The sequence below is a fragment of the Chelonia mydas genome, chromosome 20 (genome assembly GCF_015237465.2).
Source record: "Chelonia mydas isolate rCheMyd1 chromosome 20, rCheMyd1.pri.v2, whole genome shotgun sequence".
Lineage (NCBI taxonomy): Eukaryota > Metazoa > Chordata > Testudines > Cheloniidae > Chelonia > Chelonia mydas.
This window is the reverse complement of record NC_051260.2, coordinates 10,470,099-10,485,845: the sequence shown is the minus strand read 5'-3', so window position 1 is coordinate 10,485,845 and position 15,747 is coordinate 10,470,099. Positions and strand designations below refer to the sequence as shown.

The 15,747-nt window shown below is 55.2% G+C and overlaps 1 protein-coding gene across 5 annotated transcripts in view; it reads left to right on the top strand.

Annotated features, from left to right (window-relative positions):
* The window catches only part of SMUG1 (single-strand-selective monofunctional uracil-DNA glycosylase 1), a 35,927-nt gene extending 20,393 nt beyond the window's left edge, over positions 1-15,534 (top strand). For 2 of the 5 annotated variants that reach the window (XM_027828128.3, XM_007065820.4), the window contains 2 exons: positions 5,859-6,145; positions 12,745-15,534. In XM_027828128.3, coding sequence (XP_027683929.2) covers positions 5,870-6,145; positions 12,745-13,272 — 804 coding nt within the window. In that variant the 5' untranslated portion in view covers positions 5,859-5,869 and the 3' untranslated portion in view covers positions 13,273-15,534. The remainder of the gene's footprint in view (positions 1-5,858; positions 6,146-12,744) is intronic. The other 3 variants (XM_037884079.2, XM_043532925.1, XM_043532926.1) reach the window with 2 other exon arrangements.
* The last annotated feature ends 213 nt before the right edge of the window (positions 15,535-15,747 follow it).

Genomic DNA, 15,747 nt, shown 5'->3' with positions numbered 1-15,747 from the left:
CCCAAATGGGTGGGAGCTTCCTCCGCCACTGGACAGCAGAAATAATGTCCTGTACCCAAACCACGTGACTTAGCTGACCAGTGGTAACAAAGTCAGCCCAACTGGAATATTGTGGGACAGGGGCTTGCAGGGAACTGGGAGGGACTAAGGAAAATCTAGTCTTTGGAGGAAGCTGGGACTGGCTGTCTCGAGTCTCCAAAGCCCCTCAAATCTAGACCATCCCCATCCCCTGCTGGGGAAATGGCTTGTGACGGATGCTCTGTGGGGAACCTGTTCCACTAACCTTGTGTCCCATCCCCTTCCTGTGTTAGAAGTTGAAGGCATCCCCTTTTCCAGCAGGTGGGATGGTGCTAATGCATCATCTGGGAGCATGGCATTCCTAGGTGGTTTTCATCTGGGGCAGATGGCTTTGTACCCTGCGCAGCTGGCAAGGGTATTGCATTTCGGTGCAAGCAGAGCGTTTGATGATGGGACAACCCCTTCTCCCCTGCACTGAGGGTTTGAGGTTTTCCAGATTAGGAGGAGGTCGGGTGGCAGGATACCCCCATGAGGGCAGAATCAATTCTTTGCTCTGTTTTTTGAGCTCATGATTAATGATATTACCCAGACTGAGATCAGGGCCCTGCTGTGCTTGGGTGCTGGACAGATACAGAGACAGTTCCTGCCCCAAAGACCTCACAGTCTAAATAGACCAGAGGTGTGAGGAGAAACTGAGGCCCAGCTCGAGGAGGTGACTTTACCACAGTAACACAGCAGGTCAGTAGCAGAGCCGGGAACAGAACCCAGCTGTCCTAAGACCCAGGCCAGTGCAGCCACTGCACCACATTGCTGCTCGATCACTTATTAATAACAGCAACGAATTCTGTGTGCTTATAGGACAGCACATTTTCATCCCTTGACCTCAAAGTGTGTTACAAAGGAAGGTCCATGGTCATTATCCCTATTTTACTGGTGGGGAAACTGAGGCGCAGATTGAGGAAGTGACTTACTCACAGTCGCACAGAGAATCAGAGTTGGGGTCAGAATAGTGCCCAGTCTCCTGCTCTTACTGGCAGACACCACCTCCCCTCTGTGAGCTGGGCATAGAACCTAGAAACCTTACACTCAGCCCCCCTGCTTTACCCACTAGACACCACTGCCCTCACGGAGCCAGGGATCGAACCCAGGAGTTCTGCTGGATCACACTTTTCCAGCAAATTGTTTCTCCTCCCAGTAGACAACACAAACGTTTTGAACAGGAGAGTCGCGAATGTCCCATTCGCAAACACCCTGCTCTCTGGAACAGGCCATCATTGGGGGGTAAAATCAGTGATGCTTTTGGCCTTCCTATTTTGCCACATGCCCGGTGCTTGGCCAGATGCTGGTGAGGAACATGTACTCCACAGTCTAGGCGCTCTCTAGGCTGGGGTTTGGCTCCAACTCCAACAACCGGCATAGCTGCACCAGTGCAGTTTGCGCTGGGAGAGCTCCTGCCTGCTTCGGGGTCAGCTGCATCAGGCCGAGTGCCTTCGCCTGTCTGCCCCAGGGCTGGAGTGGTCTAAACCCTAGTCAGCTGAATGTGGCACTCTTCAGGGGTGACTTGATCCCAGTCGACAGGGGATCCCGGTCTAGCAGGCAAAGGTCTAACACAGGGGTGGGCAAACTTTTTGGCTTAGCAGGGCCACATCGGAGTTGTGAAACTCTATGGAGGGCTGGGTAGGGAAGGCTGTGCCTCCCCAAACAGCCTGGCCCTCTGCCCCCTCCTACTGACCACCCCGCTCAGAACCCCCGACCTATCCAACCCTCCTGGGACCCCCCCAACTGCCCCCCCCCCGGAACCTCCCCATCCAACCCCACTGCTCCCTGTCCCCTGACTGCCCTGACCCCTATCCAACTCCCCCCCCCCCCCACACGCTCCCTGACACGCCCCTCGGGACTCCCATGCCTATCCAACCCCCCCACTGCTCCCTGTCCACTGACAGTCACGACCCCTATCCACACCCCCGCCCCCTGACAGGCCCTCTGGAACTCCAATGCCTATCTAACCCCCCCTGCTCCCTGTCCCCTGGCTTCCCCCCAGGACCTCCTGCCCCTTATCCAACCTGCTGCTCGGAGCGGCAGTACTAGCAGCCGCACCGCCTGGCCGGAGCCAGCCATGCTGCCTGCTCGGCGGCATGGCTGCGGGGGAGGGGCCGGGGGCTAGCCTCCCTGGCTGGGAGCTCAAGGGCCTGGCAGGACGGTCCCGTGGGCTGTAGTTTGCCCATCTCTGGTCTAACAAGATCCAGTGGTGGAAGTTGAAGCTTGATGCATTGAGACTGGAACTAAGGTGCACGTTATTACCAGTGAGGGTAATTAACCATCAAAGCGAGTTACCAAGGGGCGTGGTGGGTTCTCCATCACTGGCAATTTCTAAATCAAGGTTGGACGTTGTTCTAAAAGATCCGCTCTAGTTCTAACACGAATGATTGTGGGGAAGTTCAGTGGCCTCTGTTATGCAGAGGTCAGACTAGAGAATCATTGGCCCTTCCGGCCTTGGGATCTATGAAAAATATTCCTGAATCAGAGCTTAAACCCTGACTAACTCTTGTTTGCAGAGTGCTTAGAAATCCTCAAGTGGAAGAGGGGGTGGAAAACAACCTACTATTGTGGGGGTGTTGTGTCAGTCTCTTTGGAAGCATCACCTGTTGGCCCTGCTTCAGGTAGGATGGAGGACCAGCTGAGATCTCCTGGGACACGGCATCCAGTCCCTGCTGTCTCAGCAACCCCATCAGATAAGCCCATTCAGAAATTTAGCAAGCTCCCTCTTCACACTAGTTAGGTCCTTTGCCCCCCACTGTCCTAAGGAGACTGGTCCTGAAGTGCCCTCCTTTGATGGTTAGTTCTCTGGCCTGTACTATACAGGAGCTCAGATGAGGTGATCACAGTGGTCCCTTCTGGCCTTAGAATCTCTGGATCTGGGAACAAAGCCGCCTCATTTCCACCAGTTTGACGAAAGGGGTTGAAAATGTTATTACAATCTAAGCAAAGAAAATCTCATTCCGCCCCACCCCCCCCACTTCCTGACGGTTCAGGATCAAGTATTGTCCATGGCTCGAAACGCACACAAAGCATCAGTTATACAGGCCTAGCATTGTTTGCATTGATCCATTTTTTACTCTGAAAGTAAACGTGCTCATTTTTTATTCAATTAAGGGGCTGCCGCACTGCAAAGGCTGAGAAACGCTGGCCTAGTGGCTGGGACAGTGGATTAGGGCTCAGCAGACCTGCAGTGCTCTGGGGTTGCCAGGCATATGGTTTTCGAAAAGGGACCCTGGTGGCTCCAGTCAGCACAGCTGGCCGGGCCGCTAAAAGTCTGGCTGGCCACAGCGGTTGGCTCTGTGCGGCTCCCAGAAGCGGCTGGCGTGTCCCTCCAGCTCCTAGGTGGAGGGGCAGCCAGGGGGCGCCACGTGGTGCTCCTGCCTGCAGTCCAGGCACCACCCTGAGCACTGGCTCCGCAGCTCCCATTGGCTGGGAACCATGGCCAATGGGAGCTGTGGGGGAGGCCCCTGCGAATGGGGGCAGTGCATGGGGGGCCCCCTGGTCACCTCTGCGCCTAGGAGCTAGAGGGACTGCTTCCTGGGAGCTGCCTTAGGTAGGTGCTGCCCAGAGCCCACACCCCGAATGCCCTCCATGCCTTAGCCCTGAGACCTCTCCGACACCCAAACTCCCTCCCAGAGACTGCACCCCCTCCCTCACCTCAACCCCCGGCCCCAGCCCTGGGCCCCCTCCCGCACTCCGAACCCCTCGGCCCCAGCCCGGAACCCAAACCCTTCATCCCTGGCCCCACCCCAGAGCCTGCACCCTCAGCCCAGAACCTGTACCCCCTTCCGTACCCCAACCCCCTGCCCCAGCCCAGAGCCCCCTCCCACACTCCAAACCCCTCAGCCCCAACCTGGAGCTCCCTCCTGCACCCCAAGCCCCTCAGTCCCACTCCATAGCCCTAGCCGGAGTCCTCAGACCCTCCTGCACCCCTGCCCCAGCCTGGTGAAAATGAGTGAATGAGCGAGAGTGGGGGAGAGCGAGCGATGGAGGGAGGGTCGGGGCCTTAGAGAAGGGGCAGGGCAAGGATGTTCAGTTTTCTGCAATCAGAAAGTTGGCAACCCTAAGCTCGGCCTGCTGGGTGATTGTGGGCAATTCACTTCCCCTGTCTGTGCCTCAGTTTCTCCTGCTGTCCCTTGTCTGTTTAAACTGAAAGCTCTCTGGTTGGGGACTGTCTTTTTGTTCTCTGTTTGGACAGCTCCTAGCACATTCATCTGATGGGCTCCTAGGTGCTATTGTAATACACCTAATAAACGTACAGCGCCTAGCACAGTGTGGTCCTGGCCTAGATGCTACCATAATGCACCTAAATATATTGTACAGTACCTCACATAATGGGGTCCTGGCTCATAACTGGGGCTCTGAGATGCTACCGTAATACACCTAATAAATATTGTACGGTGCCTAGAGCACAGGGGTCCTGGCCCATGACTGAGGCTCCCAGGCGCAGCTGTAATACACATAATAATAATAATAATAATAGGGTCCTGATCTTTGTTGTGTGCTACCGTAATTGAGTGATAATGCTCCTTGCAAGTGCCTGATGGTTGGGCTCTTGGAAGGTTAATTTTCTCCTCCCTCACGTGCGGAAGTGCGAATCTGGGTTTTGTAGGTTGTGTGTGTGTGTGTGTTTAATCACAGCACAAAGCATTTATAGATTATTTACAGTAATGGTTTGTATCTGAGCGAATGCTTTACTAATTACAGTAATAAAAAAGGCTATAAAAAGCACATTCCCCGTGGAGGGATCTATGTGGAGGTCTTTCTTGGTTCACTTGTAACCAGGGCTACAATGAAATCACTCATCTGAGTTACAGCACAGAAAGAGTTCTGGTACAAAATAGGCTGCCTGGGGATGTGGGATTGGGATACGAGGCCTTTCTCCTCTAGGGGGCGCCGGCTCCGATCTGGCCCCAGAGTGGGGGGACTGGCTGGTTCAGAGGAGATAGGCTCCATATCCCATTACCCCATTTCCTCTAGGGGGCACCAGTTCCAATCTGGCCCCAGGCTGCTGGTGGGGGGCGGAGGGATGGCTCAGGAGATCAGGGAATGGAAAATGGGGCTTTTTTCCTCGGGGTGGGGGGGAAGAGGATGGACTGGTTGTGTTCCAGATGCAGGGTTGGGGGATTGACTAGCTCAAGGGGGTGGGTAATGGGATATGGGGCCTTTCCTGTTGGGAATACTGGCTCCTATCTGCATCAGGGTCAAGGGACTGGTTGGTTTAGGAGAGATTGGGGAATGGGATATGGGGCCTTTCACCTGTAGGGTCCCCAGTTCCAATCCAGGTCATTGGCATCAGATGCTCGAGGGTGCTCAATCTAGAGCACATGTTAAAATCTGGCCCAGGTCAGGACCCGGCTGGCTCAAAGGGACGGTGCTGCCTTTCACCTTGAGGTTGTAGGTTTGAATCAGGTTCCTGGCCAGGAGGACTGGGTAGCTCGGGATGGAGTCTTTGACCCTGAGGGCGCCAGCTCCCATCTGCCTGGGTCAGCGGGGATGACCCATCCACAGCGGCCTCTGTCAGGCGAGTTTGCTTGGTCTTCCGCTGACTCGGAGTGGGACCAAGCTGTGCGTGTGCCCAGAGCCTCCACTATAGCTGGTCCTCTGTTGGCAACCCCAGCAATGACCCAGCTCCCCTCTTCACCCTGGCAGCAGGCGCTTGGAGCTGTACAAGCCCTGTGGATAAGCAAGGGGTGGGGGAGGGAATCTGTTCCCTCACAAGGGATCTTGAAAATGGCCCCCAAACGTCTCCCCCACCTCTCCTGCCAGGTGGTTCTTACTAGCTAGTGTTTGTTTGGCAGGAGATGGCAGCATGATGGAGCAGCTGGATGTGCCCCTCGGTGCCACCCCTGTGGGTCCGGCCTTCCCCCAGGGGGATGTCCTGGCCACCCAGTTCCTGCAGGCCGAGCTGGAGCAGAACGTGCGTCTCAGGGAGCTCTCCTTCCTCGACCCCGTCCGCTACATCTACAACCCTCTGGAATACGCCTGGGAGCCCCACGAGGACTACGTGAGGAGATACTGCCGTTCCCCCAAAGAGGTGCTTTTCCTCGGCATGAACCCCGGCCCCTTCGGGATGGCACAGACCGGGGTAAGGCAGCCTGCCCCACAGGGTGCACCTAGGCAAGGGGGGCGAACGGGAAGGTGAGGATTGGGAGCAATGACTGTGGGCAATGTCCCAGCCCCATTGGGCATTTGCCCCTTGATTTCAGTGGGGCCAGCATCTCGCCCCGGGTTGTTATGGGCCCTAGAGCCCCTTAAGGCTTTAGGCAAGACCAGTCTCTCCACATTCAAACTGGAGTCTTGTGGGCAGGGAGAGAATTGGGACATGTCTTGAGTTGCATGGTGGGTGCATTGGAAGTGCCCATGAGACGCTCCTGTACCTACTGACCACAGCCAGTGTCGGGTGATTGCTGGTGGGGGGGGGATGAGACCTCGCACATTTGCACCAATGGGCCAGATCCCCAGGGGGTATCAATCGGCCATAGCTCCATGGAAATCAATGGGGCCAGACCCCTGCGAGTGTCAATCAGCCGTAGCTGCATGGAGTCAAATAACGTTAGTATGTGCATTATAGCAGAGCCTAGAAGCCCCAACCAAGATCTGGATGTGCGCCCGGTGCTGCACGTACGCATAACGGGAGGCCGTCCCTGCTCCATGGAGCTCACAATCTACATATATAAAGAGCGGGAGGGGAAACTGAGGCATGGAGGGGGACTTGCCCAAGGTCACATGGCAGAGCTGGGAATAGAACCCAGGTGTCCTGGTCTAGTGCTGTACCCTTTGGACCATGACACATTTTGACAATGTACTTCTAGCCCCGCACTGGGATAGCCCGGAGCAGTAGCCCAGAAGCTTGCTTTGTTCAGTGGCTGCAGCTGGGAGCCATGAGCCGCTTGATTGATACGATGCAGCTGGTTAATATTAATGGCATTAATTTGGGGAGTAATTAGGCGCCTGCACTGCAGCAGGATCTCCCGCTTGTTAATGCTCATCTGCCCAAAGAGCTGCAGCTCCCTCAAGTGTTGCTTGTGTAGCAGGCTCTAAGATCCTGGTTCCCCGTGCCCAGGCGGGACCAGTGTTCCCTGCCGCCTCCCCTAACGTTTGACTGGTTGGGGGCCATGCAGATCCACTCCTGCTTTGATGCCATGCCAGGAAGCGGAGGCCACATTTCAGAGCAGAGCAGAAAGCTGCTGTCAGAGTCCAGGGCTTGCGAAGATATTGCAAAGCGTGAATGCATGTGCACGTGTGTGTGTGTGTGTTTGTGTGATTGCTGCCCTCTACTGGATGGAACAGAACTGCTCAGCTGTGTGTCATAGGCTCTGTACTACTAATGGAGAGTCTCCTTTTACTCAGTGAGAAGACGGAGGGTCCTGTGGTTTGGACCCTACCCTTGCACTTGGGAGACTGTGGTTCAAGCATCTGCTTGGCCGCAGCCTTCATGTGAGACTTTGGGGGTGTCTCATATCTGCTCAGTGCCTCAGTTTCCCCCATATGTTCCATGGGGATGATAGCCCTGCCTCACAAGAGGGTTTTGGGGTGCTCAGATACAGTGGTAATGGTACTGTGTAAGTACTCTGGATAGACTGAGTTTCCTGTCTGGCCGTGATTTGTTACAGTGGTTTAGTCTTGCAGTTTGTTTAGTTTGTGAATGCAGCCACCTCTGGGGTGGGACACAGCAATTGTTTACACTTCACCCAGCACTGAAATTATTGTTGTTATGATTATTTTATTATTGATGAGTATTGTGGTAGTACCTAGGACAGCAATTTTCAAACTTTGTGAGTGGAGCCCCACCTTTTAATTAAAATTTTTGGTTGCGACCCCTCCCCCCTGGGGGTTTCAGGGTTGGGGAAGGTGCCTGCAATGGTCTCTGGGGGCAGAGTCAGCACGGAGCAATAGGCTGGGTGGCCCGCTGAGGTGAGTCAGAGGTTGGAGGTGTCGCTTCCTCCCTGAGCGCCCCCTGCATGGCTGCTTGTTCCCCCGCACCCCTCAAACATTCCTCCGCACCTTCCTAAGGGGGTGCAACCCCCAGTTTGAAAACCTCTGATCTAGGAGCCCCAGTCATGGATCAGCACCCCCTCATTGTGCTTGGCACTGTACAAACACAGAACGACAAGACAGTCTCTGGTCTAAAGAGCTCCCAATCTAAATGCAGCCACCTCTGGGGTGGGTTTAACAGCAGCACTTTAGGAAAGGAAGTGAAGAAGGACGCTTTGTCCATACGAAGCTGCAGGGAGGGATTTTAAGGTAACAAGAATAATGGAGTTTGACCAGGAAAACCATGTCACAGGAGGATCATGGGTAACACCTTAGCCCTGCTGTCACCCAGGGGTCTGTCCAGCCAGCTCCCTCCCAATCCCAGCTCTGGGGCCTGATCCGGCCTGTACCACAGTCAGGATCTCAGTGGGCATTTGAATAGAAGGGTGGCCAGTTTATCCAAGTGACTGGCAGAGGAGGGGAGGCAGCACCCTGTGACTACTTCCTCCCCCCCACCCACTTACCCATAGTTGAATCCATTTGCAGAGGGCCAGAAAATGGGAGAGGAGCCCATGTCTCGCTCACTGGATGATGTGAGGGGACGGGAGAGCAAGATGGAGACCCCCTCCCCCAAGCCCCTTCTCCCCTCCCGATGCCTGACAGCTGCTCCATCACTGATCCCCTCTGACAGCCCCTGGTCCTGGGGTCAGAGGTCAAAGGATCAGCTAAACAAATCATTCAATAATGCGCTTTAATTTATATTGGGGGGTCGGGGGGGGGGGATGTCTCCCGCCAAGCTGCATTTGTCCAGCTGCTAATTGGCAGATCTGGCAAGCAGGGGTGAGGGGAGGCATTATCTTGACATTAGACCCAGGGGCAATCGATAGACTGGGGAGGGTGTTTTGTGGGGGCTGGGGGCTGCAGAGGGCGAGATTGGCGTCCCCTGAAATACGGTTACAGATCAGGGCAGCGCAGGGCCAGGACCGCGAGGGCTGCTGCGGCAGGACCCCAGCACTGGGGGAGGGTGGGACCCCACGGTATTTTTTATCAATTAAACTTGGGGGCGGGGGGGTTGGCGAATAATGCAGCAGCCGGCTTCATTTGGCCGTGGTGTCTTTGTCCATGGTTCCTTTCTGGGGGCCAGCAGGGTTGGGAGTCTGTGGGTGGTGGCAGCAGACTGTAGCCAGGGTGAGTGCTGGGGGCTGTGGGTTAGGATCCTTCCACCCCCTTGTGATGCCATTGCCCCCGCCTATTGCACTCAGCCCTTGTTCCCAGCTTTCCCAATCCCCCTTCTGCCTCCAGAAACCACATCTGGGCATCTTCCCTCGACTCCATCTTCCTCCGTTCCGATCCCCTGCCATGCTAGCCCCTCCCTGGTGTGGCTTCCCCTGTCCGGCTCTCGGGGCAGCCTCCTTTTAACAAGGAGTCTGTGTGCACTTCAGGGGTGAGGAAGCATGGCACAGTGGTTAGGGCACCAGCCTAGGATGCAGGAGATGTGGGGTCAAATCCTTCTTCTGCTACAGACTTCCCTGTGTGAGCTTGGGCAAGTCCCTTAGCCTCAGTTGCCCAGATGCGGATAATAGTCCTGCCAGCGGGCTGTGTGGGTAAATACATCTGAAATTTTGAGGTGCTCAGAGGCTGTGGTGATGGAGGCCTGAGATAGATAGCAACTCTCATGCTCCAGGGAGAAGGCTGGTTGTAGGAGTCAGGAAGGTTTTGTTTTTCCTACTACACCAGGGCCAGATCCACAGCTCCCAGTGTGATGCTCCTACCCAGATCCTCCAAAGAGCCCAGCTCCTGACATGCCGCGTGCTTGAAGATCTGGCACTTGTTAGCTCTGGGCCTCCCCCGGGGGACGACTCGGGGCTCAGATCCCGTACTGTCCGCCCCAGTCTCCTCCTCCTTCCCCTTCCCCCACCCAACGTAGATGCTTCCAGCCTTTGTGCTCCTTCTCTGCTCCCTTTCCAAATAACCTCCATCCCATGGGCTGTGTGTGTGTGTGTCAGGGAGCAGAGCCACCATGCCCCTCGCGGGTGACCAGATGGCAGTGGGCAGCCTCTGATCTCCAGGGTGCAGGTCTGGCCTGGTGGCCCATGTGAAATGAACTGAGGGCCGAGGTGGCTGCACCATCTAATGCACCATGCTAGTGGGCGCTGACTGGCCGCCTCCTTGCCCATCTCAGCAGAGGCAAAGGTTGGACTGGGCTTTAACTGCCCTCCGGCCACAGGTGGACGGCAGCTGCAGCCCACGAATGGTGAGTCCATGTGCATAGCTTGCTCCGCTGCTATCTGAGCTGTGCACTCCAGCCCCCAGAGCTGGCTGCCTGGAGCCACTAAATTCTCATTAAGGAGAAAATAACCAGGATCCTCTACAGAACCCTGCACTAGCAGAGACCAGCGAGTGCCTTGTATGGGGAAATCGCAGCCTCTTGTGTCTCCTCTCACGCCCCCCCCACGCCCTGCCGCTCTGCTAACATAGCCCAGTTTCTCTTCTCTGCAGCTGGGTCCCCGCTGACCCCCATCCCTCATGGCCTAGCGTGTCACCCCTCAATGCGGGCAGCATGAGGGGGGAAGCTCTACGGCTCCAATATGGTAACAGTTCCCCCCATTTCCCCTCTGATCTCTGCCTGCAAACCTCTCTCTTCCCCGCACTCATCTCCAGCCAGATGCAGCCTCTACAGGCTCTTTCCTGCCCCATTGGCCTGACGCTGATGGGCTGCTCCCTGCAGGGAGCTGGGTGCTCAGTCCCAACGGTCCTAAGGCAGCTTCTCCGTGTCAGGTCCCATCCAGCAGAGAGCATTTGGGTTCCTTTTGGGCGAGTGTATGGGGTGGGGGGTGGCATCTCTGCTGAGGCTGCTGGCAAGGGGGACCAGCTGGGATGGAGGCCGCTGGCAGTGGATTTTTAGAGGTCCAATGGCTACAGATCCCCTGCCCCTCCCCACAACTCCCATCGGCCTGAGCAGCTGCAAATGAACCCGCCAGGATCTGGAGTGCGGCTCCCGGGTCCCGAGTTGCCTCCTCCTGGGAACGTGGACTGAATCCAAACCCGGTCGGGTCCCAGTGGTGGAATGCTCTGCATCCCAATGGCACTCCCCAGGGGCTGGCACAGCCCCTCCCCACTTCATTAGCCTTTCAGCTGCAAAGGGTCCAGGTTGTTGTTGGCCCCAGATGACATAAGTTTGCTGGCAGCTGCCTGGGAGTCTCCACTTAGGAGCTCTTGAGGACTGGCACAGAGGGAGGCAGGGGGCTGCAGGTCAGGATTGAGGGGCATCGGCAGAACTGGGGGGAGCCCAAGGCTGGAATAGCATGAGGCTGTGGATTGGGATTGTGGGGCACCAGAAGAGTGGGGGGCGGGAGGGAGGAAGCCCAGAGCTGGGGTAGCAGGAGGCTGCAGATTGGGATTGAGGGGCACTGGCAGAGCGGGGGGAGAGGTGGGGAAGCCCAGAGCTGGGGTAGCAGGGAGCTGTGGGTCAGGATTTAGGGGCATCGGTAGAGCTGAGTGTGATTCTCACTCTCTCCCCATCTGGCCCATCAGTAAACAGTCTGCATTATTATTTTGGGGGGTGGTCCTGGGGGAGGGTGCCCCTGGTGGTGGTGGGGGGGGCTACCAGCAGATTGAGGTTCAGTGGGGAGAGATAAATCCTGCCCTGTGGGATTGACTCCTGTTACCTCCTTAATTGGGAGTGGGGTAATTGTACCAAGTCTCCCCTCCCCAGCCCTGCTCTGGGGGCCTGCATGGGGGGCTCTCAGACAAGTGGGACACCCAGTCAGTCCCAGGCATTGGCCTGTGTCTGTGTTAGGATGGAGAAGGGTGAAGCAATGTCTCCTCCCTGCCCCTTCTGCGGTGGCATCAATTCTCTGCGGCTGTGGTACAGCGGGATCCTAATGCCAGCCTGTTAGAGATGGGGCCACTTCCTACCAGGGAGTGCTTCCTTCCTCTGCCTGGCTGCATAACTGGTGGCGGGGGGCGGGGGGGGGGGGGCAGAGAAGAGCCCTGGCTGCTTGCTCAGGCCTGGCAGGGATGGCTCTGGGCATGGGGCCATGCAGATCTTCCATGGAGGGCTGTTTGCTGGGGCAGAGGGTTGCGGGAGGGGGCTTGGTTGTCTCTGCTTTTTCTGACCAAGTGGGTAAAAGGGAGAGGGGTTAGATAAAGGGGGCTGGGAGTCAGGGCTCCTGTATTCAGTTCCCAGCTCTCAGAGGAGACTGGGGTCCAGTGGTTAGAGCAGGGGTGGGGAATTTTGAGCCCGGACTCCTGGGCTCCATTCCAAGGACTAGAATAAAATAAGTGTTGTTTTTAGACAATGTTTGCATAGCAGCAGTGGCCAGAGGCCCAGATCCAGAATGGGGACTCAACCATCCCAGCATGCTGGCCACTGCACAGACTGAGAGACAGCCCTGCCCCAAAGAGCTTGCACTCTGAATAGACAAAGGGTGGGAGGGGAAACTGAGGCACAGAGCAGGGGGAATGATTTGCCCTAGGTTATCCAGCAGGCCAATGGCAGAGACGGGACCAGCATGCAACTCTCCTAACGTGATGCTTTAGCCACTAGGCCACACTGCCTTCCATGGTGTCTACCTCCTTTGGCTTCCCTGGGGCTCTTGGCTTTAGCCCATCAATGGCTGTGGCTCCGGCTCCATGGCTCCCCCTGATGGAGGAGGTGGGGTCTTGCTGGTCAGGCTCCTCTCTGACCCTGCTCTTGTTCCCCCACAGGTGCCATTTGGGGAGGTGCGCCACGTCCGGGAGTGGCTGCAGATCCGCGGGCAGGTGTCTAAGCCAGCCCAGGAGCACCCCAAGAGACCTGTCCTGGGGCTGGAGTGCCCCCAGACAGAGGTGAGCGGTGCCCGCTTCTGGGGCCTCTTCCGCTCGCTGTGCCCTGAGCCTGAGGCCTTCTTCCGCCGCTGCTTCGTCCACAACCACTGCCCGCTGCTCTTCATGAGCCAGAGCGGCAAGAACCTGACGCCAGCCGACCTGCCAGCCGCCCAGCGTGAGCGCCTGCTGCAGGTCTGCGACGACGGGCTGGCCCAGGCCGTGCGCCTGCTCAGTGTTGCCATGGTGATCGGCGTGGGCCGCTTCGCCGAGCAGCGGGCCCGCAAGGCCCTGGCTTCGGCTGGCCTCCAGGTCCGGGTGGAAGGCCTGATGCACCCCTCGCCCCGCAACCCCCTGGCCAACAGGGGCTGGGAGGCCATTGCCAAGGCCAGGCTGGAGGAGCTGTGTGTCCTGCCCCTGCTGATGGGCTGAGCCTGGGGCAGGAAGGGCACCCCCTGCTGAAGACACTCACTGGGTCTCATTCATGGCTGATGCTCCTGGCCACCTAGGACATACATTTCTATTGCCGTAGCCGCTGACTAACGGATAACAGGAGCCCTGTCCTGAAGGCTGGGGCTTCCTGCACCAACACTACCTCCCCATACCGCCACCTGGGATCTTGTTACCCCACATCTACATCCCCCATAGGGGGCTGAGAGGGGTGGCCTCGGGTTCTGCTCTCAACTGGTGTCTGATGGAGACAGGGACTGCAGCCTTCAGATCCTCATGAGCTGGGGGTTTGGTTCAGGCCTGTCTTCAGTTCTGCCACCTGCTGTGGCCGGGACCAGTCCTGGTTGGACGGGCAAGTCAGATCCTTCCACCCCCGCCTTGCTAGAAACCAGTTTGGTTCCCATGCCGCTTGGCCCCCTTAACACTGAGATGAGCTGGTGTTTGACATCAGGAGGCAGCTTGGAGTTCTGACCAATTTACACCAGCCCAGATCCACCCCCTGGTGTCCTGTTATGATGGGATCCCTGGGGTACGACCTGGAACTGTGGGACTGCTGTGCCCCCTTAACCATGTTTTGCCAAACCCCTCCAGGGGCTGTTATCATTCAGCACCAGCATGCAGGGACACACTCAGCTAAGTTGCATGAATGGTCTCCAAGCCACTCCTGAACTATGCAGAGTGAAACACCAGCACATCTCCCAAGCCCCCAGCCTTGCACCCCAGAAATATACTGTCTTACACTGCTCAAGACCTATTCTTGAACCGTGCAAGCTCATTAATTAGTTTGCCCCTTCGTCAAAGGATAGGGGACATTCACCAGCCTTTGTAATCTGAGCAGATTCCCCAAGCACTTTAGACAAACTCATTGCTAAGGATAAAATATTAAAATAAAATCTATCTTCCTATAGTTAATAAACTTACGTGATTATCAGTGTTTACGCCCAGAGGTCAAAGTGGGTTACATAAGAAATAAAAATAGACTTGCAGTCTAAATTCTAACTTGAACAGACAAAGAAAGATTTACATCAAACAGCTTTTCTTATCCCCCTGGATGTTGCAGGTAGGTTACAGTTCTTAATACACAGGCTGGATCTCTCTGTCAGCCTGGGACAAGTCTCCTCAGTTCAAAGCCTTTGTCTTCCCAGCATTCTTGTTTCTTTCAGCATAGGTAGGGGAGGAGAGAGGACAAATGATGATGTCACTGTCCCTTTTTTAATACTTTCTTCCAGGTGCTAGAAAGATCCTTGCTGTGACATGGGGGTTAGGCAGCTCCCATTGGGTATGTGGCCTCTCTGAGGAGTCTCAGAGAGTGAATTCTTCTTGATGGGCCATCAACACATGTCTGGCTGGTCCTGATGTAAATCTGTCTTGTCAGTTGTTCCTTTGTTGCCACTGAAAGGCCGGCTGTGGGCGTTTCCCACTTACCAAGTATCTCAGTTGTGATGTTGCCCCCCGTAATGCTTTATGGAAATATGCTTATGAATGTATTTGTGACATAACAGGAATATGTTTTATGCTACATATTCCATGTAACATATCTCTGCAAAGGTTATGATCTACTGAATATATTCATCCTATTTGTATGCATGTATCACTTTTATATTCGAAGTTATGAATATTGGTTGTGTACTTGTTTGATTTTAAGTAGCCTTAGTAAGGCATTTGGTCAGCTTCTTAAGAAAGAAACACTTAATGGACAATGGAACCTTGGAAGACTGCAATCCACATAAGAAGTCTACCTGGGGATGTTCAAAGTAGCATGTGAACAATGGCTGCCACCTGTAAAGTTCTGAGTCATGCATAGACATGTGACTTGCCCATGTGACTCCAAAACTCCAGCTTGCCGCTGGATTCTGCATAGGAGAGAGGAGCGGGTCTCCACCCACAAGAGAGAGTCTATTTAAGCCCCTGGGAGACCCCTCCATTTTGTCTTCAGCTGGCTCAAGAGAGAGCCTCTTCACCCCCAAGGATACCTGAACGAAACTGGAACAAAGGACAGTAACTACAGGGGGTGTGAGTGATTGCTGGACCCAGACTAGAAGGAGACTAGTCTGTAAAAGAAGCTTACTGGAACATCTCTGAGGGTGAGATTTCATCTGCAATCACTTTCCTACTGTATTAGGCTTAGACTTGCATGTTTTATTTTATTTTGCATGGTAATTCACTTTCTTCTGTCTGTTATTACATGGAACCACTTAAATCCTACTTTTTATATTTAATAAAATCACTTTTTATTATTTATTAACCCAGAGTATATATTAATACCTGGCGGGGGGGAGAGGGGTGCAAACAGCTGTACATATCTCTCTATCAGTGTTGTAGAGGGTGAACAATTTCTGAGTTTACCCTGTATAAGCTTTATACAGGGTAAAACAGATTTATTGGGGGTTTGGACCCCATTGGGAGCTGGGCATCTGGGTGTTGGAGACAGGAACACTTCTTAAGCTGTTTTCAGTT